The following is a 24045-nucleotide window of genomic DNA, read 5'->3' on the forward strand; positions in this document are numbered from 1 at the left end:
CACGTACTGACAGTTGTGTGCACACTCAAACATATACACACCCACATGGACACGGACACACACAACCATGCACATGAGCACATACAAAAGCACGCATGCACCACTGTGTATGCTATCGCAGACTGTGACACACAAACAGCGGTGGTGGGGCTGACCTAGGTGAGGCAGTAACACACTAATGGATAATGACGGGGTTTGACAGCAGGAGAGTGAGCTGAGTCACTCTGGGCGCACAGGCAATGAATAAAAGAATGGGAGCCACTGTCTGAATATCCCTCGCTCACTGGATTTCCTTTGATACCTCAGTATTCCTGCCACTCTCCCGCGGTAAGCCTGCTCATTATGGAGAGCCGTCCCTCTTCTGAGACTGGCAGCACTGGTGAGAACGGAAATGTAAGGAAGAAAGACAAGAAAAGGAAGGAAGAAAAAAAAAACCGTTCTGCTTGGCTAGCCAGCAAAGGGACATGGCTGTGAGTGGTGGTTTTATTGTCCTGCTCTCTCAGCCTAGCAATCAGCTCTCACTGCAGACTGTTCCCACTGTCATGGCCTGACACCTTATTACAAGCACCGATAAGTTAAAACGTGTCTCTGTTTCCTCTGGTCTGGTCTGTCACTGAGATACAGTGCAGAAATACCAGTGCCGCTGTATTTGCCTGTGACATTGCATTTCTCTATCTATTTTAACCATCACAACTGCATCCTCTGTTGAAGGGTCAAGTAGGGTACTTTTTTCAATTGCTCAGTTGAAGGGGAAAATCGTATCGTCTTCATGCTTTATTAAGTACACTTTGACAAGCGCATATTTTGACAAAACTATTCATTCTTGTTCTTGTTGTTATGGTACTTGTAGCAGCACATTGGTGCAGTGGTGCAGTGGTTAGTGCGGTCGCCTCACAGCAAGAAGGTCCTGGGTTCAACCCCCAGTGTAGTCCAACCTTGGGGGTCGTGCTGAGTCGTCCTCTGTGTGGAGTTTGCATGTTCTCCCTGTGTCTGCGTGGGTTTCCTCCAGGTGCTTTGGTTTCCTCCCACAGTTCAAAGACATGTAGGTCAGGCGAATCGGCCATTCTAAATTGTCCCTACGTGTGTGTGTGTGTTGGCTTGGTGGCCTGTCCACAGTGTCTCGCCGCCCAATGACTACTGGGATAGGCTCCAGCATCGCCACGACTTTGAGCGCAGGATAAGCAGTTTGGATAATGGGTGGATTGATGCTACTTGTGTCTCCTGATGACAGGATGATTGTTTTTTTCTGTGAGCAGCCATTCATGTCATCACTGTGTCTGAAAGCCTTTGACCAACGGAGCCAGCCCCCAATTAGAAATCCTTCGCATCCCCCAGCTTTGGCCAACATCAATTTGCTCTTCACAAGACGACAATGTGGACAAAATCATAATTTAAAGTTGCTGCAGCGGTCTTTTCTCCCATGGCCTTAGATATAAATCGCTCTGTCAAAACGGATGTCGAGTTTGTCTGATTAACCCACTTCTGCTTCTGGCCTGACACATCGTGAAATCGTATCCAAGAATCTCCCATTTGCATTTCCTCTCTCCCCCTCCAGTCATACGCACTCCTCTCTAAAATGTTGAGCTCCCGCGGTCGGTGTGACATTGACAGGTAAATGCTATTCTAGTTATTCTGCCTACTTTCTGCTTGCTGTCAAATTACCAGTGCTTGAAGCGGGGCATGGCTCTCCTCGCACCTCGCTGGCATTTCCACTGACAGGGGAAAGAAAGGTGCCTGAGACGGAGAGAACAGAACAAGGGTACGTGTGTGTTCGTGTGTGTGTGTGTGTGTGTGTGTGTGTGTGTGTGTGTGTGTCTCCGTGTGTGATTGTGTTACGGCTGGTGAGAGACAAGGTGAATGAGCATTTTAAATGCTACAGCCAGGTAATCAGACAGGCTCGGGCAGACTTTGGGAGAAATGTGGAAGGGCAGAAGTTTTTGTTGAGAATGTTTTCCAACTGGTTTTGCAAAGAAGATGGTGCATGCAACATCCAAAACATTGACCAAGTGCTTGAAAAGAAAAAAAAAAGAAAGTACAACAAAGATACATGCACACTGGACTGATGCCGCCTGAACGGTTAACTCAGCAATAGGTTTACCTCAGCTGGTTGATGTCTAGCATATTTTCATGTGAAGGAAAATTGGTTTTTGTATGTAGCCATATTCTATATCATGGACCTGAACAGGCAAATTCCCTTTTTGCATGCTGTCTCGTATGAGAAGGTCTGCGCCGTGGATCAGTAACGTGAATCAGCCCGTTACACAAAGCAATTTCTGTTGTTTGCAACTAAGTCGCCGGCAGCCATACCAACATGTACCCTGGCTCTGCCAAATGACAGAAGCCAAGCAGGTACGGGCTTGGCTAGTACTTGGCTGGGAGACCTCCCGGGAAAACTGAGTTGTTGCCAGAAGTGGTGTTGATGGGCCAGTAGGGGGCAGTCTTCCCTTTGGTCCTAATTTTTTTTTAAAAACAACTATCAAAGCCCAATGCTCCAGTGCAGTGACAGGGACATTGTGCTGTAGGAGATGCCGTCCTTCTGATGAGACGTTAAACCAGGCTCCTGACTCACTGTGGTCATTGAAGATCCTATAGCACTCATCGCAAAGAGTAGGGGGTTCCCTGATGTCCTGGCAAAATTCCCAACCTGGCTCTATCCATCTGGCCACCTAATCATCCTCCCTCTCCACCTCAAGCTGATGTGTGGTGAGCGTTCTGGCGCAAAATGGCTGCTGTGCATCACCCAGGTGGGTGCTACACATTGGTGGTGGTTGAGGTGAGTTACACCCTTCAATGTGAAGTGCTTTGGGTGTCTAGAAGAGTGCTATATAAATGTAATGATTATTATTATTATAACTTGCTCCTGGATTGCCTGGTGTGACATCTTCTGCAGCTTGCTTGCAACACAGTTAACAGATGTTCTATTCATGCAATCAATTTTGTGCAATAACGAATCAGAATACAGAAAATGAATGAGGTCATGAACAGACAGAATTGTTCATTCATTAAAAAAAACTGGCGGTTTACCAGTTATGTTTTTTGTCTTTATATGCATGCTCAAGATGCACACTCATGAACTGATTCAACTTTGTGATATAATGTTTAGTTTTTGTTGTTGTTTTGTCCACTCATTCATTTAATTAGCCTTTTTGCTATGGCTCAACTAGATCTGTGAACCTGTTTTCCCCTCTATAGACTTTACTGTAGCGGTCTGACACAATAAAATCCGAACTCACCATTGCAATATTTTCTCATGATTTTTCTTTAAGTTCAATCAATCAATCAAGTTGAAAACAATCAGTAACGCTTTACATTAGGTGCATGTTATAAGTGTTAGTTAATAAGGCCCTTATAAGTCCTTATAAAATACTTATTAACATTATTATGTGTTAATAAGACTGTGGTGGACACGTATTGGGGACAGAATTCAACCCAGGAACTAAGGGTTAAGTCATGGTTGCCCTGGCAGGTTAACGCAGGGTTAAGTTATGGTTGTCCAGCCAGTTTTCTGGTTATTCTTGCCACCTCCGCTCAGTCGAGCTGGGTTTTGTTGTCTCTCTGATTTACCGTGGATTAAAGAAAGTTGCCTACACGGCTAAAGTGTGAACCTACGGTCTTCTCCGTTCCTTCGGCTCTACACTGGTGACCCCGACGTCGGTTTTCGGATAAGTTTTCTGAAACCACACACATTATGGCTACGAACGCCGTTGCAATTAAACTGCCGGAGTTTTGGGAGTCTTCCGCGGCTACATGGTTCGCGCAGGCTGAGGCACAGTTCGCGCTCAGAGACATAACAGCAGACGAGACTAGGTACTACTACGTAGTGGCAGCGCTGGGGGGCGCTACGGCTTCCAGGATAAGCGGTTTCATAACCAACCCACCGGCCGATGGTAAATACGCCGCACTTAAACATCTCCTCCTTGAAACTTTTGAACTGTCAACAACGGAGAGAGAACGTCGCCTCTTCGCAATTCAGGGCTTGGGAGATGGCAAACCATCGGAGCTAATGAGCAGGATGTTAAACCTACTGGGTCAAGAAAAGCCACGTTTCCTGTTTATGGAGCTGTTTCTGCGCAACATGCCGCCCCACGTCCAGACTGCGCTCGCTAACTCCACCATCACTGATCCCCGTGAGCTGGCAAAGGAGGCTGACCGATTCTTCGTCGCTACACAACGTTCCTCCCATGCCGGGGTGCTGGCTCCTACCTTCACTGGCCCCCCGCCGACATCGCGGGCGTGGCCCGACGGTGGCGCCACAGCATCAGACCGCTACAAGCCCTCTGGACTCTGTATGTACCACGCTCGATTTGGTGCGAAAGCTAAACGGTGCCGTTCCCCCTGCAACTACAGGCCGACGGGAAACGAGAGGGCCAACACTGAGTAGTGGCCATGAGTGTTGGCGATACGAGCAGGCTACTCTTCATCCTCGACACCATCTCCGGTCGGCGATTTCTTTGTGACACGGGCGCACAGAGAAGCGTGCTCCCTGCTACTGACGTCGACATCATGGGCGGGGAGCGGGGCCCCCAGTTGGCGACGGCTGACGGCAGCCCTATCCACACCTACGGCGTGCGGTCTGTAGAACTGTGTTTTGGTGGACAACGTTTCACGTGGGAGTTCGTCATGGCCAATGTAACGCTTCCCCTCCTCGGAGCTGATTTTTTGTGCGCTTACGGTTTGCTAGTGGACATTCAGAACAGCCGTCTGGTCGATGCCTTAACCTTCTCCTCCTTCGCATGTACGCGGAGGGAAGCGGCCTATGCAGGTCTAGCCAACTCTCTCTCAGAGGCAGACAAGTTCAACCGCCTCCTCGCTGAGTTCCCTGACCTCACCCAGCCTACCTTCTCTGCACCCACCGCTAAGCATGGGGTGGAGCATCACATTGCTACGAAGGGGCCCCCGGTCTACGCCAGAGCCAGGCGTCTTGACCCCGCCAAACTCGCCATTGCCAAGTCTGAGTTCGAGCACCTGGAACGCATGGGGATCATCCGCCGCTCTGACAGCCCGTGGGCGTCCCCACTCCACATCGTCGCTAAGCCTGATGGAGGTTGGCGCCCATGCGGGGACTACCGCCGACTAAATGACGCCACCACGCCCGACCACTATCCTGTCCCGCATATCCAGGACTTTTCTGCAAACCTGTCTGGCAAATGCGTCTTCTCAAAAGTCGACCTGGTCCGTGGTTATCATCAAGTTCCCGTGCACCCCTCAGACATCCCCAAGACAGCGGTGACTACCCCATTCGGCCTATTTGAATTCCTACGAATGCCATTTGGACTCAAAAACGCGGCCCAGTCCTTTCAGCGGCTGATGGATTCAGTGCTCCGTGGCCTTCCTTTCATCTTCGTCTATTTGGACGACATACTCATCGCCAGCGCCTCCGAGGAAGAACACCTGTCCCATCTTCACGCCCTCTTCACACGCCTCAGCCAGCATGGGCTGATCGTCAACCCGGCGAAGTGCCGGTTCGGGCTGACAGCCATTGATTTCCTCGGGCACCGCATCACTGGGGACGGGGCAGTCCCCCTGCCCTCAAAGGTGGAAGCGGTGGCGGCCTTTCCGCGCCCCCAAACAGCTCGTGCGCTCAGGGAGTTCATCGGGATGGTGACATTCTACCACCGCTTCATTCCCTGAGCCGCCTTTATCATCCGGCCGCTGTACGAGGCGCTGAAAGGCATGTCCCCCAACCAGGCGGTCGACTGGACAGCAGAGCGGGACCGTGCGTTCACCGAGACTAAAGCTGCGCTCTCCCAGGCTACCCTGCTAGCGCATCCTTCACCTACAGCGCCTATTTCCATAACCACGGATGCATCGGACTATGCTGATGGTGCGGTTCACGAACAGTGGGTGGGGGGGGGGGGGGCTTGGCAGCCTTTGGCCTTTTTCCGTCGCCAGCTTACACCCCGAGAGCGCAAATATAGTACTTTTGACAGGGAACTCCTCGGTCTCTGGCTCGCCGTCCGGCATTTCCGTTTCCTGCTAGAGGGCCGCGAGTTTACTGCGTACGTGGACCACAAGCCCCTCACGTTTGCCATGTCCAAGACGGCCGAGCCATGGTCCGCTCGCCAGCAACGACAACTCTCCTACATTTCGGAATTCACTACCGACATCCAGCACGTCGCTGGTAGGTCTAACCAGGTAGCTGACTGCCTCTCTAGGGCAGTGATTGGAGCGGTCCACCTAGGCCTTGACTATGCACAGATGGCTGCTGACCAGGCCACGGACCCGAGCATCCTCCGTCTCCGGGCCTCCGACACGGGGCTCCGCCTGCAGGACGTTCCTTTCAGCGACACGTCTCCACAGGACAGCCCAGGCCCATCGTCCCGCACAGCTGGAGACGCCCCGTATTTGAAGCTGTGCACGGCCTCTCTCATCCAGGCGGTAAGCCATCCGTGCGCCTGACCTCTGCTAAGTTTGTGTGGGAGGGACTTAAGAGAGACGTGAAAGCATGGGCCGACTCGTGTGTTGCCTGTCAGCGGGCTAAGATACACCGCCACATTAAGGCGCCCCTGGAACGCTTCGCAGTGCCGGAGAGACGATTTGACCATGTCCACGTCGACCTGGTTGGTCCCCTACCCCCCTCCCATGGGTTCACCTACCTCTTCACTGTGGTGGACAGGACTACGCGCTGGCCTGAAGCTGTTCCCCTGGCATCCACGACGTCTGCTGATGTGGCCCGGGCTTTTATTGGGTCGTGGGTCTCACGTTTCGGTACGCCTTCCGACCTTTCATCTGACCGCGGGCCACAGTTTACCTCAGAGCTATGGAATGCTGTGGGTGAGGCTCTGGGCGTCAAGCTTCATCGCACTACCGCCTACCACCCTCAGGCGAACGGCCTATGTGAGCGCTTCCACCGGTCCATGAAGGCTGCGCTTCGGGCTACTCTCAAGGACTGCAACTGGGTCGACAAGCTCCCATGGGTCATGCTGGGCCTGCGGACCGCCCCGAAGGAAGACCTACAAGCCTCCTCTGCGGAGCTGGTGTACGGCACGCCGCTGCGAGTCCCAGGCGATTTCATGCCCAATGCAATGCGTCCCTGGTCAGCTGTGGACCAACGAGCCTCCTTGCTGGACGGGGTCAGAGCTTTCACACCCGTCCCTACCGCCCAACACGGCGCTCCGGTGTCCCAGGTGCCCCCAGGTCTGCCGTCAGCGGACTACGTGTTCATCCGTCACGACGCACACCGCCCCCCTCTGCAACCCCCTTATGACGGCCCCTTCCGCGTCCTGGAACGGGGAACTAAGCACCTGGTGGTGGATTTTGGGGGCACGGCCGAGCATGTTTCAGTGGACCGAGTTAAACCCGCACACCTGGACTTGACGCAGCCGTTGGAGTTAGCCCAACCTCCTCGTCGCGGTCGTCCCCCGGCTCCGCCTCCTCCCCCCGTGGAGGCCCGAGCTGCCTCTTCTGCTCCTCAGGCCGACCTCCACAGGCCCGCGTCAATGCCTCCCAGAGACACTCCGGCCCCTGTTATCCGGAGCCGCCGCGGACGGCCTGTCGACCCCCCGCGCCTGCCTGACTTCGATTACTAGGGCGAATTCTGGGGGGGCTCATGTGGTGGACACGTATTGGGGACAGAATTCAACCCAGGAACTAAGGGTTAAGTCATGGTTGCCCTGGCAGGTTAACGCAGGGTTAAGTTATGGTTGTCCAGCCAGTTTTCTGGTTATTCTTGCCACCTCCGCTCAGTCGAGCTGGGTTTTGTTGTCTCTCTGATTTACCGTGGATTAAAGAAAGTTGCCTACACGGCTAAAGTGTGAACCTACGGTCTTCTTCGTTCCTTCGGCTCTACAAGACTTGCATTTTGTGGACTATCAATGTTTTCAATAACTTAATCACGAGGGTATTGATATGCTACGTGCAAAGTTTTATGCAGATTATAACAAGACAAAGATGAAAAAGTAGGTTTTACATATTTTGCAAGGGCCACCTAGTGGCCAGAAACATGATGCTATTATTAACACTTACATACTCACTAATGTTAATAAGCATGTTATAAGGACTTATAAGAGCCTTACTCCCTATTAACTAACACTTAATGTAAAGCATTACCAAGCAATCTTATCTGATAGGCTAAACTATTTTTAGTCAAGACTTTATAGAGGCTGTCAGGTCCCGGCTGTTCATCCCAGGCCTCCTCTGCTCCATGCAGTCAGTATTTTATTCCGCTCGAAAATTGGCTCAATGCAGCATTTATGCAAAACAGAAAATGTGGAGCACACATGACCTGTATTAATCAAGTTAGTAGGAGTGCTGATCCAGGATCATTCTCACAATCTCTCCAGCTCATTAAGAATGATAAGATGTGAAACTGTAAACCTTATCCTAAGCCCTGTTTGGGCAGGATTCCTTATTCCAGGGAAGGTCAGGTTTTTATGTGTCTCACAGATGATTTCTGATCCCGTCCAGATTGGCTGTGTCTGTGTTTCGCAAGCATGAGCTCAGCAAAAAAAAAAAAAAAATCACACAGCAAATTACCCACTCTTTGTCATCAAATTCAATTTAATTTAAATGTAATACTCTAAAAAATGTGTGCCGTCCAGACTGAAACCTATGTGTTTCATTAATTATTTCTTTTTCACAAATTTGTTTTGACCACTATCGGATACAGTATAGGCCTTTTTTTTTGTGTATTTTTCCGGAGTGCAAATATTAAAATTGCTCTGATAGCCTGCAGAATATTGTGGCTGTTTTGGAGAAGTCTTTGGGTGACTTCACTGACATGGACAGACTAAAGACCAGTTTATAATTCAGCATTTTATGATCTGATCAACATCGCCACAATGTCACCAACATCCCATCACCACTCCACTATGATTATGGATGCTGTCACTTATAAAAAGTAGAAACACATGAGCAGTAATGGAATGTGTCAGCAAAGTTTAGCTTGTAATGACTCGGTCACATGCTGTTATGCAGATGGGAAATGAACAGTTGATTGGAAGTATGTTCTGAGCATTGGTTGGTTGAGACTGTGTTTTACAGCCTCATTTAGTGGCGTGAGATCTGTTTGCGGAGCATGACTACATGAGACCCAATTGTGAATCTCGTGCCAAAATCATGAGTCGGCAACTCCGCCCTTAAACAACTGCCATTCTGGTATAGTTTGTGTTAACTGTTGCCTTTCATTAAAAATCTGTCCTGCTAGCTAGTATAACAATATTGGATGGGACTACGTAGTCCGTTTGGATTTGTAACTGAGTGTGATTAAAATTGCAACAAAGTCACTCTGTGTAACAGTGGAGTTGCTTAACATGACATCATGCAACTTGTTACTGCAGCCGATGTTGTGTGAAAATTGCTTTGTGTAACATAATCCTTAAGGTTGGCGGCACGGTGGTGCAGTGGTTAGTGCAGTCGCCTCACAGCAAGAAGGTCCTGGGTTCGAGCCCTGGGGTAGTCCAACCTTGGGGTTCGTCCCGGGTCGTCCTCTGTGTGGCGTTTGCATGTTTTGCCCGTGTCTGTGTGGGTTTCCTCCGGAGGTTCTGGTTTCCTCCCACAGTCTAAAGACATGTAGGTCAGGTGAATCGGCCGTACTAAATTGTCCCTAGATGTGAATGTGTGTGTGTGTGTGTGTGTGTGTGTGTGTGTGTGTGTGTGGTGTGTGGTGGTGGTGGTGGTGGTGGTGGTGGGCTGTGATGGCCTGGCGGCCTGTCCAGGGTGTCTCCCCGCCAGCATCCCCGCGACCCTGAGAGCAGGATAAGCGGTTTGGATAATGGATGGATGCAATCCTTAAGCTACCCTTTGCTCAAGACATGTAACCCTTACTTCCTCGAGTGGAGCTACACATTGGCCATCTGTAGCATAGTGTTGTTACCAGGTGTGAATGGATATACGGTGTGACGCAGTGCTAAAAAAAAAGTGTGTGTGCTCTGTAAACACCTTTCCGGCTAAATACACATTATAAATAACACGGAGGGCAAAAGGACACTACAGTTGCAAGAACTATGCTGCAGATTGGTTTTGCCCATACTCACTGTCTATATCCGCTACAGCATTACCACTTTTTTTTTTAGGTTTAGTTGTTTTTGTTTTCTCCCGAATAAGCTCAGCAGAGGGCTGGCAATCAGAACCATGTAGTTAAGCCCCAGCAAAAACAAGGCACCACAACAAGCAAGCTGTGTTTCTTAAATGACACCACAGCTCTGGGGACCTCTGGGCAACAGCTACCTGATGTGTGCGAGAGTTATTTCAGGCATAAAGGAGTGTCAGTCAGAACGACAGAATATAGCATACACACATGCATATGCACATGTGCACACACTCTGTTACACACACACACACACACACACACACACACACATGCGTGCTCTCATTAGCACAGAGTTCCAGAGGGGTTGAGTAAGCGCTGTTCGGCTGAGACGTTCACACACACTTCAGTGCCTTTTAGTACCAAGTCATAACAGGCACTGCGGAAAGAAGAGAAGAGAAAACTTTCACCGTTATTTCCGTCATCATCAAGACGAAGGCAACGAGAGAGTCTGGAGCAGTACCGGGAGCGAAATTGCCGCTGTTGTTTTTATTGTTTTTCTGCTATTTTTATTGCGTTTGTTTTTTTTATCAAGGATGGAGGAGGGGTTACAGAGGGGAATGAAAGGAAATTATAGGTTGGAGCCCAAGGGCTGAAAGGTGAGGCGCTCGAGAGAAATGGAGAGTAGAGGAAAGATAAGATGCTCAGGGGGGGGTGGAGTAAAAGACCAGCGGCTCGGGGGTGGGGGTGTGGCAGAGGTAATGAAGAGCAAAATGGCGTGAGTCCAGAGGCAAGGAAGAAGAAAATGAGAAAGAACTTGAGGATTAAATAGATGCTATGGGCGTGTGGAGTGGTCTTGTCTGCGGGTTAGTTGGAGCCCGGAGGTCAGCTGCCGGCCATATTGTGGATGCATTGCTTAGCATCTGCAGAGAAACAACAAATGGTGTTTGGACCATTCAAGCCGGCGGTCCTGTTATTCTCTCTTGCATGGCACTAATAGAGGCCGCTTCCAAGGTTTGCTTTTGACAGCTAATCAATCTAAACCCTTTCCGGTTCACAGTTCAGTGTCAAGGAGCAATGTGATCTGAGGTTTGGGCTTTACATCCTCCGTAATCCATTTTCTGTTGAAAAGTTGGTGATGCTGTGCCAAAAAATTGCATATGCTAAAGTTGGAAAGTGCTGGCTCTTGTCCTTCACTTACATACCGCAGCACAACACCCTCGGTTGGTGTGTCACTCGGTGCAAATGAGCGTTAGATTTTTCTTTTGGGGGGGGGGTCCCCCCTTTTTCTCCCCAATTGTATCCGGCCAATTACCCCACTCTTCCGAGGCATCCCGGTCGCTGCTCCACCCCCTCTGCCGATCGGGGGAAGGCTGAAGAGTACCACATGTCTCCTCCGATACATGTGGAGTCGCCAGCCGCTTCTTTTCACCTGACAGTGAGGAGTTTCGCCAGGGGGACATAGCGCATGGGAGGATCTCTCTGTATTCCCCCCAGTTCCCCCTCGCCCCTGAACAGATGCCCTGACCGACCAGAGGAGGCGCTAGTGCAGCGACCAGGACACATACCCCCACCCGCAGACACGGCCAATTGTGTCTGTAGAGATGCCCGACCAAGCCGGAGCTAACACAGGGATTCAAACTGGCGATCGCTGTGTTGGTAGGCAAGAACTAGACCACTACACTACCCAGACGCCCAGAACACTAGATGTTTTTAACTAAAGAAAATAAAGCAGTTGGACATATATTTCAGCTTTCCCATCAACTTTCCCCACTGCTGCACTTTGCAGTGATGTGTGGCGCCCAGAAACGGCGCTACAGTGAGATCCCTCTCTCTCTTCGTCCGCCATGTTTGGAGCAAGATGAAAATGTCCTTCGTCAATCCTCTTCCAAAACAGCCCTTGGCTCCCCCACAATTCTGTGTTTACCGTGTGTTTAATGACCCGAACCTGGCGAATGGCCGAGTATTGACGCCGCTGATCCACAAATGCAGATGCATGTGAGGGGTGGTCGGTCCCCTCAGAATTCACTTAGCATTCAGCCGTGGTAGCCATGTTTTACTCACACGTCTGGGCTCATCAGGCGCCGCTGTCATCAGTGGAACCGGGCTAACAACACAAAGAGTGTGTGAGAGAAGACGTAGCTTCCTTGGATGAGAGGCCTGGATAAACAGCGAAGGGGAGAATTCCATTTCCCCAATCTTCCTGCAAATCGGGGTGAACAGGACAGCATAGATGCTTAACGAAGGCGTAGTGCAGCGGAATATCTCTCCGATCGCAGCACCCCAGTGAACCCCCAGTACACCAACAGGTCCTGATAAAAGGATTCGGTGGCGCCTTTTATCTTTACCGAAAGGGAAAACTATGAAAAATCAGTTGAAAAAAAAAGAAGGAGGGGGCCTTACACAATCGGTTTAATCCCTCCAGATCAACTTGCACATAATATCAAAAAGCCCTTTTATGAAATTACTGGCAAAACAATCTCTAAATCTCTTTTAGTTCCTTCAGCAGCTTTTCTTTTCTGCCTTGGGATTGCTTGGATACTGCTCAATGTTACAACTTCTTGCACTTTGGGTGTGTGTGTGTGTTTTTTTATTCAATTCCAAAATGTATGCCATTGCCAAACCTTCAGCATCTATCAACATTTACATATGTAGCGAGAATTCCGGGGGCAGCCAGGAATCGAACCTGTGTTCCCCGCACCACGGACGACTGCACTAACCAGTCAACCAAAGGGTCCGACCTGTTAGCCAAGGGCTAGCGAGTGCAGTCATCCAGTGTCGTTACACTACCAACCCGCCCCCCCACCACCACCACCGCCTTTGGGAAGCACGTCCCCGCGCTTCAGCATATCAGCTCCCTCACGCCTCTGGGCGCACACGCTCCCACCATCCCACTTCTGACTCTAATTCGCAATTCAGGGGGCAGCCGGGAATCCGCCGCAGCCGGGAACCGAACCCAGGTAACCCAGACCATGGCCGACCGTGCTTAGCCAGTCAACTAAACGGCCCAACCCATTAGCCAAGGGCTAGCAAGTCTACACATCTGTGGTCATTACACTACCCCTCTGCTTCGCTTCATCATACCAGCTCCCTCACACCTCTGAGCGCATATTCACCCCGCCGCTGCCACCGATGTAGCGAGAATTCAGGGGGCAGCCGGGAATCGAACCTGGGTCCCCTGCACCACGGGCGACTGCGCTAAGCAATCAACTAAAGGGTCCGACCCGTTATCCAAGGGCTAGCGAGTCTAGTCATCTGTAATCGTTACACATGCAGGCATTTCACACAGCACTTTGTCCATACTTGTATCTTAAAAGTTTGTTAGCATTGCGACACTCTTTGCTGCGGCTTGTTCCTTTCTTCTTTTTTTTTTTGCTTCTGAGCTCCTGATTCATGCAGTGCCCCAGCTGTCGACACGTGACAGCACAGCACATCTTATGAGCTTCTCTCATAAATCGTCTGGCGTCAATATCAGTTCCTTTGAGTCCTCATCTCTACTGAGCAGCACACCTCTGCAGACTCCACAATACCAGACAGCCACTCTACCCTCAGACGCCGCTGTGAGCGCCGGCTCTTTCACACTCCCAACTTCTAACCACCCAAACTTTCACAAACTCCTCTGCACCCTGGGCTTGTATTCCAACCTCACAGCGCCCCTGTCAAACGCTGTCATCGGCAAGAGGGTGTCTCGTAGAAAAAAAATGCCGCAGTGTGAGCGCTGCCTTAGTTCACGGGTGCTGCAGCATCTATATAAGATATGCGCCAATTAAAATCTCCCCTGCTTTGTTTTATTCATAATAATTCACTTTACCCCCGGATCATGTCTGTCAGGTAGCATTTGTTAACAAGATACAAGACGCCGGGGCTTCTTCTTGTGCATTTTATCATAACAACCCACCTCCTATCACAGCCCCGCTTACGCTGTATCTGTATTTCAGTTTCCATGGAAATCTGCTGAAAAGGAAATGTTTGCATCTTCTCACTGTGAGGGTGACCGATGTGGGATTGACTCCAAGAACATGTCATTTTTAAACTCAATCGCAGAGTTAATAGTCAATGCCACCTTTTTATAAAAGCCTCCATATTTTTTGTATTTTATTTCCACCTGTGTGTCCTGACAGGTTTACCAAGCTTGAGGGAAGATTTGGAAGCTTTCACAGGAAAAAAAAAAAGAAAAGAAAAACCTCTAAATTTCTGTTAACAGTGAGTAAGAGCACAAAGCAGAATTTTGCTGTTTGAAAATAACTTGAATGCAGTCGTCTCATCTCGGTCAATGGGAGACGCTGGCACATTCATTTGGACAGCCACCTAGTTTGTCAAACCCTTCAGATACGCGTTGCATGCATATCACTTCATTTATCATGCAGCATCTTTACACCCGTTATACGACGATAAGCGGGGGCGCCGTCGTGACGTAAAGCTCAACAGACGCCGTGCCTCAGAGCAGGAGAGCTGAGCCATCTGAAAACAGTGCTGAGGTGGGAACGCAGCTCCGCGCATCACATCACCCACCGCTATCACCACCCTCAGATTCTATCTCTCCAAACACTGATGGCGCTTTTGTATCCTTGGTCTGTTGTTTGCTGCGGAGAATAATTAACTGCGATTAACCGTGCTGCAGCGTTTATGTTGCAATGTAGGCACGCCGATTTAATTTCGTGGCAGGGAAGCGGGAATTGTCCTCGCTCTCCTTTGAGTTTAAACTAATAACGCAATGCTACCCTGACAGTTTATGAGTCCAGCTGATGCTAGATCCTCAGATGGGGTCAGAGGTGGGAGGAAAGCCCATATGCTGCAGCACCATGAATATGATGTGATTTATGCCCCCCCCCCCCACTGTGTCTGTCCTCATGCGTTGCCTCTGATGCGCTTAGAAGTGGAACTGTGCACTGCCGTCCTCACAAGGTCATATAAATGTTGTTCTGGCATCATCACAAGGTCGCATAAATGTTATAAAGGGGGTTTGGGTAGAGTTTTGTGTCAAGGGCTCAGAGGGGGGTTTGATGCCTGACAGTGGTAATCCATCTTTTGATTGCAAAGTCATACGGCGCCGCCTGCACATCATGACATGACTGCTGTCGATAATCCTTTATCAGTCACTCATTAAAACAATATAGAGGATAAGGTAACCTGTGGGGTGCTACGACTGCATAATGTGCTATATGGCTAGAGTACCTCATCATTAATGGGTGTGTCTCATGGAAAATGAGCAAAATATGAGCTTAAAAGATGCTTCAGCAGATTCTAAGACAGTCGCCAGAAGTATGGAGCAGTTGAAGCAAGTTGCCCCAATGTTGGCTTCACTAATCTAGTGATTTGATTTTTTTTTTTACAGAGTTTTTTTTTATACACATACTTGAAGCATGTGACAGTGAAATATGAGCTTTACTTGTACAATCTGTATGTGTCTGTAGTGTTCGTAGACCCTGGAACAAAATGCACAGCAACATATATCCACTGAGGAGGTTCCACAGCTTCCCTCTCACGTGCAAGTTGAACTCCAGAAGATCCAAGGAAGGTTGAATCAGTTCATCTGGATACAACGTTTATTGACAGAAATGTTTCATCATCATCTAAGTGACCTCTTCAGTCCCAACTGACTGCAGGTATCCCCACCCTTATAAACAATACAGTTTCATAACGAACGAAACCAATGACCTGTTTCAATGCAAATATGGGCGTTACCATTAACTGGAGTTTCAATGGCCATGTGTACTATGCACAGAGGATTTGGGAATGTTTGCAATCACAGCATTGTAAGATGGCGACAGATGTACTCTTAGACCCCCCCGCCCGCTTCAGAAATGGTCATCCCCTCTTAACTCTAGTTAATGGCCACGCCTACATTCGCATATGAAATTGGTCGTTATGCAACTATTGTTTATAAGGGTGGGGATACCTGCAGTCAGTTGAGACTTTAGAAGTCACTTATGCCCCTTTTCCACTACATGATACCAGCTCGACTCGACTTGCAGAGTGTCATTTTCCATTACTGTAACAGCACCCCCTCAGTGTAGTCTGCACTGATTTTGGTATCCGCACCAGTTTTTTGGAACCTCGACAAAGGCGGTACCAGAAAAGTGGTAACAGTTACCAAAATGCCGGTACTTTCCAGTAATGGAAAACGAAAAAGTCAAGTCGAGTTGAGCCGGTACCATGTAGTGGAAAAGGGGCATTAGATGAGTGATGAAACGTATCTGTCAATAAACATTGTATCCAGATGAACCGATTCAACCTTTACTGAGCATTCATCAAGACTCCTTTAGAAGATATGTGAATACACCCAAAATTGTCGAATGGTCAAGTTTCCTCTGGACTGCATCTCTCCCTCTCTCCCCATATGGAAGCATTTCACTACCAACACCTGTATGCCATAGCGTTGTCTCATCTCTTTCCACAATAATGTCGAACTTTATAAGACCACACTTTAAAGCCTAATAACTGTGAACTCTGCTGTTGTGTTTTTTAGGGTTGTTTTTTTTTTCCTGCTGCTAAAACACACCAGCACACCAAATCTGTGTATTCTTGCCAGGGTCGGCACCAGAGCATAAGGAATGGACAGGCAATCAACTTTGACGGGGGCATTTTGTTCACCTCGCATCACTTTTCTTAAGTGTATAATTAACTTTATTATGTTCCATGAAAGAAATAAACTATGACAGAGGTGCATGCACTACGTCCACAAAACCAGAGGTAATAAACTAAGATGAACAGGGACATCCGTGAAATATTTTGCATTTAATACAGTACTGCAAGAGGTAATTCTACATCATGAATAAACCTTTACATTGGGCCACCACCTTCACAGGTTACACAACAATTTAAAGGATAAACAACATCCTTCAGGCCACATCAAGAACTGGTGTGCATAATTATACATGCATATGCATGCTCATCCAGAAACGTAGCTACAATTACAAAAGTGCAAACAGTACCACTCTTAAATAGCACAGTGTACAAAGCAGGGGAGACATTTTCCCAAGGTGCATAAGTGGATTTATAAACTCACCACGACAACAGCTGGAGTCCACGTTTTGCACATCACTAAGTTTTAGCTTTGTTTACCACCAAGAATATACTTTATTAATCCCCGTGTGGACGTTCTTCTCTGCACTTAACCCATCCTAGCTGTGTAGCTAGGAGCAGTGGGCAGCCGCCATGCAACACCCGGGGACCAACTCCAGTTCGTCTTGCCATGCCTCAGTCAGGGGCACAGACAGGAGTATAAACCCTAACATGCATGTCTTTTTGATGGTGGGGGAAACCGGAGGACCCAGAGAAAACCCACCCCAGACACAGGGAGAACACACAAACTCTACACAGAGGATGACCTGGGATGATCCCCAAGGTTGGACAACCCCAAGGTTTGATCCCAGGACCTTCTTGCTGTGAGGCGACAGCTCGAACCACTAGGCCACCGTGCCGCCCAAAAAATGCCTAATTAGTGCCACCCACCTATACTACATCTCTATGTAACTATAAGTTCAACCTTGTAATATAATTGATTGGCTGGTTACACAACGTGGATATGATAGTTGTTTTTAATTGGCAAGGCAGGGGGTTGTGTTTTTTTTTAATAAGAAATTGTTTCCTAAATGCAAATTATCACCGTTTTATGCTTTATTTTGCATTACAGCGTAAATCTTCCATGACGAAATTATATGACTTAATTTGACTTAAAAGTATTTCAGTTTTATTTATTTTGTCAGGGAGCGATTTCAGCTGAGGGAGTATAGTGACCTTATTGGACGGGCCTGGACCCCCAAGGCCCGCCCATAATGCCGACAATAATTCTCACACAGAATCAAGTTAGTCCCCCTCAGGGCCATCAAGCGGGATCCAGTGTGGGTGGTTGTGGGAGCAGGAGGGGGATGCAACTGGTTGGCGTTCCGTTATCTAACTTAAGAAGGTTAGTTGTTGTCTTGGAGGATGACATGCATTGTCTGGCAGCTGGCACCCATCTGGGCTGCCTCGGGTAAGAATAAGCATTGAACAAGTCCTCCCAGAAAGCAGGGGGCTACAATCCCTCGCTTAACAAGCTCATTATTTCCCATAGTTTTTTTTTTGTCCTGTGCTCCTTCTCGCCGACGGAGGCAAGGAAAATTGTGTTTGATGTTTCTATGTTGAGAGAGTTGTATGAGGGTCTTTGAGAGGGAGAGATGATAATAGATCTGCTAATGATATGGCCCTTGCTTTTATAGCCATAACATGGAGTCCCCTGCATGGAAATTCACACACTTGGTCTCAAAAGGAAAGGTGGAAGCTCAAGGTTGGGGGTTGAGGTTAGGTGAGGACAGCTCATTCTGCTTTCCATTTAGATTCCAGTGTTAGTAAAAATACAATATAAAACCAGCGACTCAAAGAAAATCTTCCCATAATTGTTCCCTCAATCGAAAGCTTGGCAGCAAATAATGGATTGTGTATTTGCACACGTTTAGATGAATGCATTTGGGCATTTAAAAGAAGAAGCTGAGGCAGATCCCACCAGACATTTTCTGAATGCCTGTTTTCCTGATAATGTAGTAGTGCACATTGTCTTCCCATATTTCCACCCTGCAACTGTCATACGAAGTACAACAGATAATCCTTTCTTGAAGTTTCTGCAGCAAACCCAGTTTCCCCTCGGGGATGAATAAAGTATTCTGATTCTGATTCAGAACCAAACGTGCCATACACACTGCCAACCAAAGTTAAATGCAAAACTCAAGTGTATCACTATTATCGACTTTCCGCTAGTGCGCCTCTAACTTAAAATGGCAAAAAAATGAATACAAAAATAACTGTCCAAAGGCCGGAGACTGCAAAAAACACAGCACAAGGCCAACAAACACGCAGTTAATAGTGGGAGATCTACTATGGCTACATCTGTATGTTAAATTGCTTCGAGGAAGGTGCTGAATCTTGCAGGGCAAAACCTCAATCTTAACAATTCATCACTGTGTCACCACACAGCAATAAAAATCAGTTGCATAGTTATTTGGAGCGGAAATGAGTAAGTGTGAAATTGCAATCAAACAACAAATACTAGCCTCAGACCAATAGATACTACGTCGATAAATGTTGTTTACACAACTCCCAAAATGACATTCATCTTACATTGTTACGTAACATATTTTATTTATCATCTATGTTTAAAAAATATCCGAAAGAAGGTATTTTGATTCCCTTCTTCAATGAATATTGCATTTTCAGGACCAGATTGCCAAACCTGTGTGAATCACTTTATTGGACTGCTTTGATAAACTCAAACTGGATTCAGTCAAAGGTTGAATCAGTTCATCTGGGTACAACGTCTATTGACAATTATGCTTTATCACTCATCTAAGTGACCTCTTCAGACTAAACTGACTACAGGTATCCCCACCCTTATAAACAATACAGGTGCATAATGACTAGTAATGGCCACGCCCATATCTGCATATGAAACTGGTCGTTGGTTTCGGTCGTTATGCAACTGTATTGTTTATAAGGGTGGGGATACCTGCAGTCAGTATAGACTGAAGAGGTCACTTAGATGAGTGATTAAACGTATCTGTCAATAAACGTTGTGTCCAGATGAACTGATTCAACCTTCTTTGATTTTCTTACCTGGATTATTGAGCATGCATCAAGTCAAATTGGATTCATTTCTAAAGCCAGATTCAAAGCCAAATTCTTTTTTTTTTTTAAATCCAACCCCTCACCCAACTACTCCATCACATGTTTTGTCCAGATTGCTCCAGATAGCTTGACATACTGACAGGACAGGCACAATGAGGGCTAATTACTCTGCCCGGATGTGTCAAGTGAATGGGAAGTGCTACAATATTGACAGTCCCCAACATAAATGTGTGACAACAGCCTTGAAACTACCTAACAAAAACACCTGTCGGCAGGAACCAATTAGAGCGTCGGAGATTCCAATTACCACCTTGATGGGGTTTCCTGGCTCAATAACGGAGCATGTATCTTGACAAGATGGCCTTGGCTAGGAGGGGACTGTGCTGCTTCACTGACTAAGAGTGGCAGAAAAAGAAAAAGCATTGTTATTGTAGTCCTTGGATGTGTTTGCCTGACAATGGCACCGATGTGTCACGATAAATATTCATGTGTATTACATCCGCCAATGCAAGCTGACATCAAAGATGCACATCCAGCATGAGCTATCATTAGGGTTAGGAGATCAAATAGCGAAGCAGCACCCGAACAAGATTAGAAAATGTCACGCAGCGCGGCCGCAAACACCACCTCCTCCTCCCCTTAAGTCTCTTCCAGAAGAATCGAGGCAGGTAAAGAATCAATGCAGAGGGCCAGACACACTCTTAGCCAGAAATCTCTACTTGCATACTAATCTAATCTAAAAAAAACACTGTACCTCAGCCGCTAGTTTTTTTTCCCTATCTCTGCCCAGACATGTTTAAATGAGAGATGGGGCCCTGTAGATCGCATCACTTAAGACTAGGTTGCAGCATGGTTCCCCTAGCCACCCCCCTACACCCCACCCCAGCAGGTTCCTATCACTTCCATTCCCAATTTGGAAGTGACAGGCCACTCAGGTAGAGGTGTCTGCCCCCCCCCCTCCTCCATCAGTCCCCATGCAGCCGCGCTCAGAGCTGTCAGTCAGATTATACATCAGTGGGACAGGAGGATCTAAGGAAAGATGTCCAGCAGGAGACAGACTGCTAAACACACAGCCTTTCCTGCTACCTCAGATCTGCCAATAGACTCACCTCCTGTCCTCCAGACCCCATCTCCGAAGATGCTGCAAAACCAATCCATTTGTCACTATCGCTCTTCTGGTCCCATTCCGAAATAAAACCAAACTCGCCCTTTCTCTATTCGAGTTCTCACTTTCTCTCTCTGGCTTCAAACTGCTTTTTTTTTCTGCATCACTTCTTTCTTTCTTTACTTCCAGCCCAAATTAAACGGTGACTCCCTCGTTCTCTCTTTCCCTTATCCAGTGCTGATTATTGGGAAAACAACTCATTTAGCAACTTTTCCAGCTTGTGGCAGCTCATTGCGCAGATGGAGCTCCCTGCCTCCCCTCAATGTACCAGCAGAGCAGCGTAGGCGCCAGGGCTCAACAGTATACGTGCTACTCAATAGAAACGACTAAATTATGGGGTGGGGGGTCTGGTGCATCTAGGTTTCCAGCTCTCTTCCTTACTCGGGTAAAAACATGACGTTTCCTTAGGAGGGGATTTTTTCTGACTCTCTTCTTGTTTCCCTCCCCAGGTGCAAAGCTCGCTGGCACGAAGCTCAGAGGGACTCCACGACAGTCCAGGGAGGTACGTGTTGACTCCACTCGCCCCAAGACATGGAGATACCCAGGCTGCTACTGCCGGTTATCTATCGCAAAGTGATTGTCAGGCTTGTACCTCTCAGTGTTTCTGATAGCATCTGTGTAAGTAGGCTGACCTCCCACTGTGCGCTCAGGAAGACGGACTGGCTAAACAGCCCCTGTTGAGCTCAGCCTTGCCCTAAATCCCCCCCGTGTCTTTGTGAGGGCAGAGGCATGGAAGTAAAGCCTGCATGGAGGATTAGAGCATTGGTGCTGCCAGACTATTGACTACAAGGTGCAGACAGTGGGAGTAATGGGACGATAGATCCTGTGAGGGACCACAAAACATAGTTACAATGTCAAGCACGTTTCACTCCGCTTCGTGTCTCTCAGCCGACCTCAGTTTGCTCTCGTTTACGTTGTGATTGGTAATACAGATGAGAGACTGCACTGGTGCAAATTCAAAGTTACATCGGCTCCTGATTTGCAGGAGGCTGCTCCGTGCTGGCATCAGCACATGAAAGAGTCGGGCAGGAAGAACTCCCTTCTTTTTTTTATACTTCCACAGATGTCCCCTAGGATGAGAGAATATCTCTATTTGAGTCGGGAGGAGGATGAGCCAAGATTCATGATGGTCTCATCACCTTTTCCCTTGTAAAATTAAAATTATACATCCAGTCCATTGGCTTTATGATACCATAATGGCTTTTAATTGAAATAAAATGTCAGAATGCATGATGGCCCTCGGCATCAACTGATGGCGATCAGGCAGTAGATGATTCTAATTTAGATCTGCCATTAAGTGTTTATAAGACATTTATAGGATATTACAGCTCAGTTTATTGATAGGTCATGAGAGTCATTGGGCAGGGTGTGACATTTGAGTTAAGCAAAGCTAAAGCATCGTCTTAGGTATGGTGAAACAGCAGCTCCAAGTGGTTCGTTTCAGTACTGCAGTCAACATTTGGTTGTACTGTAAATATAGTGGACATGCGTTAGTTGTTTAACAAAAAGCTTTGTTATAATAACAACGCGTAAATGATATCAGTTGATATCTTGAGAGAGAGCGAGAGGAGAGGAGAAATATTTTATTACAGTTTTATTTTTCTTAGCCTCCTGATTTGAGTTAAACACTTCAACAGGGAAAAATTGGAGAAATTATCTATCTATCTATCTATCTATCTATATAAATGACAGATCTATGTACCTTTCTATATTTCTGTCTCTTGTATATTTCACAGACTCTATGCACCCAGGATGGCGAGGGCTCCAGGTCTTATCCATATCAGGACCAGCAGCTGTCAACAGGTGTTTTATCCAGCCCCATCCCTCCCATGCAGTTCCCTGACTTTGAGAGGAGCAGACAGACAGCCACTCCCGGGTCACGGGAGCAAGACATAGGTTCCCTTCGTGTCACCAAAAGGCACCGGAAGCTGTTGAAAACCAGCCCGGTTATCCACCACCCCAACAACACTTCAACTTCCTTTTCTTCTTCTTCTTCTTCTTCTTCTTCTTCTTCTTCTTCTTCTTCTTCTTCTTCCGCTGCTTCTTCTTCATTTTCTTTAGCTTCTTCTTCCGCCACCTCACACTCTCTCCCCACACAGAGCTGGAGCAGGCTTGCCCATGTTGTGGAGGCACGACGGCGACTTATGAAGGAGATGTGTGCCAAGTACAAAAGCAGCATCTCCAGGACAATCACACGTCATCATGTGGCCCACATCTACGTTGAGGACAAGTACAAGCTGCTGTACTGCCAGGTGCCCAAGGCGGGGTGCTCAAACTGGAAGAGGACACTGATGGTGCTGGCGGGTCAGGCCTCAGACACCCAGAGCATCAAACATGACACGGTCCACTACGGCAACCATCTCAAGAGGCTGGACAGCTTTGACCGCCAAGGCATCATGCGCCGTCTGGAGTCGTACACCAAAGTTGTCTTCGTCCGTGAGCCCCTGCAGAGGCTGGTGTCGGCCTACAGGGACAAATTCGAGAACCCAAACAACTACTACCACTCCCTGTTTGGGAAACCCATTATCTCCAAGTATAGAGTAAACGCCTCCAAGGCGGCTCTGAGCACTGGAAACGGGGTCACGTTCCAGGAGTTCATCCAGTACCTGCTGGATGTCCACCGGCCAGTGGGAATGGACATCCACTGGGAACCAGCAAACCAGCTTTGCAACCCTTGTCTGTTGGATTACGACTTCATTGGCAAGTTTGAGAACATGGAGGAGGAATCCAATTACCTCCTGCGACGGGCCGGTGCACCGCGTAACCTCACGCTGCCCAGTTTCAAAGATAGGAACCCTAGCGCTGAGAGGACCTCCATGCAGATCACACAGAAATACTTTGCCAAGGTCAGCATGTGGGAGAAGCAACGGATCTATGACTTTTACTACATGGACTATCTGATGTTTAACTACTCCAAGCCTTTTAAAGATTTGTATTGACTCCTATGAAGACTATTTTCCAACTAAAGCAACATTCCTTTCATCTATACCTTCACCATGACAGTCCCCCAACAATCACACAAGCATTTAAACAAATGTGCAGAGTTTCTTTAGAGAAATCATACCCGGGTCAAAAAAATATCTGAGTATCAAGTCACAATCCTGTTATCCATCTATAGTAAGGAAGACTATATATCTTTACTATAGATGTGTGTGATCCTCAGACAGATCTATAGTAAGGATATACAAATGCCCGTCTTCAATTGTATCCCAAGTGTCTTCATCCTCCCTTTGTTTTTGTACAAAACTGTATGGTGAAAAGTGTCATGTGGTTCCATACTAAAGGTATAATACGCCCTTTAATACATACTGCC

At 47.8% G+C, this 24045-nt stretch overlaps 1 protein-coding gene across 1 annotated transcript in view; it reads left to right on the top strand.

Moving 5' to 3' along the window:
• The window catches only part of LOC130112070 (carbohydrate sulfotransferase 8-like), a 189772-nt gene extending 166101 nt beyond the window's left edge, over positions 1-23671 (top strand). Inside the window, exons 4-6 of the mRNA XM_056279371.1 lie at positions 21205-21234; positions 22469-22768; positions 22832-23671. Coding sequence (XP_056135346.1) covers positions 21205-21234; positions 22469-22768; positions 22832-23671 — 1170 coding nt within the window. The remainder of the gene's footprint in view (positions 1-21204; positions 21235-22468; positions 22769-22831) is intronic.
• Positions 23672-24045: the final 374 nt, after the last annotated feature.

The sequence above is a fragment of the Lampris incognitus genome, chromosome 4 (genome assembly GCF_029633865.1).
Source record: "Lampris incognitus isolate fLamInc1 chromosome 4, fLamInc1.hap2, whole genome shotgun sequence".
In the NCBI taxonomy this organism is placed as follows: domain Eukaryota; kingdom Metazoa; phylum Chordata; class Actinopteri; order Lampriformes; family Lampridae; genus Lampris; species Lampris incognitus.